Source organism: Armigeres subalbatus, chromosome 1 (genome assembly GCF_024139115.2).
Source record: "Armigeres subalbatus isolate Guangzhou_Male chromosome 1, GZ_Asu_2, whole genome shotgun sequence".
Taxonomy (NCBI): domain Eukaryota; kingdom Metazoa; phylum Arthropoda; class Insecta; order Diptera; family Culicidae; genus Armigeres; species Armigeres subalbatus.
The window spans coordinates 271,710,156-271,712,793 of NC_085139.1; the positions used below are offsets into that span (position 1 = coordinate 271,710,156).

General features: G+C 44.5%; 1 protein-coding gene across 1 annotated transcript; it reads left to right on the top strand.

The window, feature by feature from the left end:
* Positions 1-208: 208 nt before the first annotated feature.
* Positions 209-2,138, top strand: LOC134214172 (probable 4-coumarate--CoA ligase 1). The gene is made up of 2 exons (XM_062693593.1): positions 209-918; positions 994-2,138. Exons 1-2 carry the CDS (start codon positions 353-355, stop codon positions 2,075-2,077), a joined length of 1,650 nt encoding a protein of 549 aa, XP_062549577.1. The 5' UTR covers positions 209-352; the 3' UTR covers positions 2,078-2,138.
* The last annotated feature ends 500 nt before the right edge of the window (positions 2,139-2,638 follow it).

Genomic DNA, 2,638 nt, shown 5'->3' on the forward strand with positions numbered 1-2,638 from the left:
TTTTAGTGTTGCACAAAAGTCGATAATGCTGAGTTAACTCGGAGTTGTGCAAACACAACGTAGCAATGTACTATCTTTAGATTTTCTCTTCAGTTCGACTTTCATCTAATGTAGAAAAACCTTTCAATGAAGATTAGATTAGAGCAGCTGAAGCAATCTTCCTTTTATGGTCCAGTGCCAACGAAATTAACAAACTATCTCTAAAGCACATAAGCAAACAAAACATTGCACCGGACGTATGTACAGCAGTTGATACCAGCTGCCGTATGAAACTACTCGCTCATCTGCACTATCCCGCCAGTCATTGTTGCATTCCTTATCCGAACACATCGCTCTAACTAACTTGCCGGTCATGCATCCGTTGAAAAACGTTCTCACTTTCTACGACCCGTCAACGAAGATTTGGAGCGGCCTGCGGAGGAAACCAATCTTCAACCCTCACCAAAACCTAGGCGATCTGATTCTGCAAATGCTGGAACGCAATAACGAAAAAGTGTTGCAAATTAGCGCCGACAGTGGCGTTGAGCTTACCGGGGGCGAACTGCGCCTTCGATCGATCCGAATCGCTCAGAACCTGATGAAAATGGGTCACGGTAGGAAAATGCCTCATTCGGAGGACATTTTTACGATGGTTGTCCGAAATGGAGAGCACACGGCCCCGGTGCTGTTTGCTTGTTTCGCTTTGGGCATTCCAGTCAATACGCTGGATCCTTCGTTCGAACGAGATGATTTGAGCCATATGTTCAAGACGGTCCGACCGTCGGTGATCTTTTGTGAGAATGACATTTTGGATGAAGTGGTCGCTGCTAGCAAGTCGGCTGAGATAACTCCGCGAATTATTCTTATGGGCAATTCTGTGGATGGACACTATCAAGTAGATCGTCTAATGGTGGCGACTGGGCAAGAGCAACTGTTTGTGTAGGTATCATCTTTAATGATCACATCTGACAGTAGATAAACATCTAATATCGCGTGAACAATTTCGTTTTGCAGACCAACCACGATCGCGGATCCCGTCAAGCACTTGGCCATCCTTGTGTGCTCTTCCGGTACCACAGGTCGCCCGAAAGCTGTCTGTCTGTCGCACTCGATCTGCATAGCTCATGCAGCCAACTTTTTCGAGTGTCACCCTAGTGATCGACCGTTCGCATTCAGCTCGCTGTACTGGCTCTCCGGACTGATCACCCTTCTGTGCGGTACGTTGATGGGTGCCACTCGTATCATAACCCGTAAGTCCTATCAACCACAGCTGGCGATAGATCTAATCAGAAACTTCCAAGTGACGGCCCTTTGCATAACACCAACTCAAGCTTATGGAATTGTTCACGAAGGACAGGCATTACCATCGGACTTCTCCAGCGTTCGAATCGTATTCTGTGGTGGAAGCGCCGTATCGACGTCTTTGAAGCGATCTTTTGAAAAACTGATACCCGGAAGATTGATGGAAGTTGCTTACGGGTTCTCGGAGGTTGCTTACTCGGTCTCGTTCAGCAAACAGGAGCTCTATCGGGATGGATCAGTTGGGTTTCCGCGAGCCGGTATTGAATTTAAAATCATCGACGACAATGGAAATCCTCTGGAAAGTGGTCAAGAAGGCGAGATCGCTGTGAAGGCGGAATATATGTTTCAGGGGTATTACGGGAATGACCAAGCATATAGCGACATGTTGGATAACGCTGGCTGGCTTCATACCGGTGACATTGGACGATTCGATGAAGACGGTTACCTCTATGTAGTGGATCGCAAAAAAGACATGTTCAAGTATAACAACTTTCAGATTTCTCCGACAGAAATTGAAAGTGTCATTCAAGAAATGGAAGGAGTTGCAGCAGTATGCGTTGTCGGTATCCCAGGGGAGCCGAATGATCTGGCAACGGCTCTTGTTGTTAGGAAAAAGAATTACTCCGCCGATCTAGATGCAACGGAAATAGCCGAAAGAGCGAATCATCTGTTGCCGGATTATAAACATCTTAGAGGCGGTGTGTATTTCGCAGAAAAGCTTCCTTTGACGCCATCAGGCAAAATATTACGGCGAGAGGTGCGGAAATTAATTCTACTTATTAAGAGCAGCACATAGTTTGCAAAATAAAGAAAAAAAAAACTGTTTAGGGTAAATGACCCAATAGTAGAGGCAATAAGCACGCGCAATCACTGTTTTATCACTTATATCTAAGCGATACTGCATTTCACTTACCCTGGAGGTCCATAAGCACTATTTTAAGCGAAATATATTCTGGTCGCAACGTAAACTATCACTGCTGCTTAAAATCCATCCTTCAATTTTTGGTACAATGTTCCAATAGTTGCGGTATTTTCTAACTCTTGTTCCTATAGTTGCGAATCCCATTGTTTTTGTATGGGACTCGCAACTATAGGAACACTACCGCAGCTATTGGTGCAAAGGCCAGAAAAAAATAATGTATTTGAGGATAATTTACCGATTTCAAAGATATTGCTAGTATTGTTCGTATTGTATGCTGACAGTTCATCTAATTGATCAACAATGTGGGTTGCTATGTTTAATCTGTACACGCTAACCTGAAACAACTCAGTCGCTGGGTCGTTTGTACCCGGATTTTTCTGATATAAGCAGTTGTCAAAATCTGGGTATGTCAACAAAATGGATCTGAGTCAGACG

Bases quoted from the DNA above. Each gene is read 5' to 3' on its own strand.
- LOC134214172 (XM_062693593.1), top strand. From the start codon at position 353: ATGCATCCGTTGAAAAACGTTCTCACTTTCTACGACCCGTCAACGAAG. The intron at 919-993 runs GTAGGTATCATC...TTCGTTTTGCAG, and splicing joins GGGCAAGAGCAACTGTTTGT to ACCAACCACGATCGCGGATC.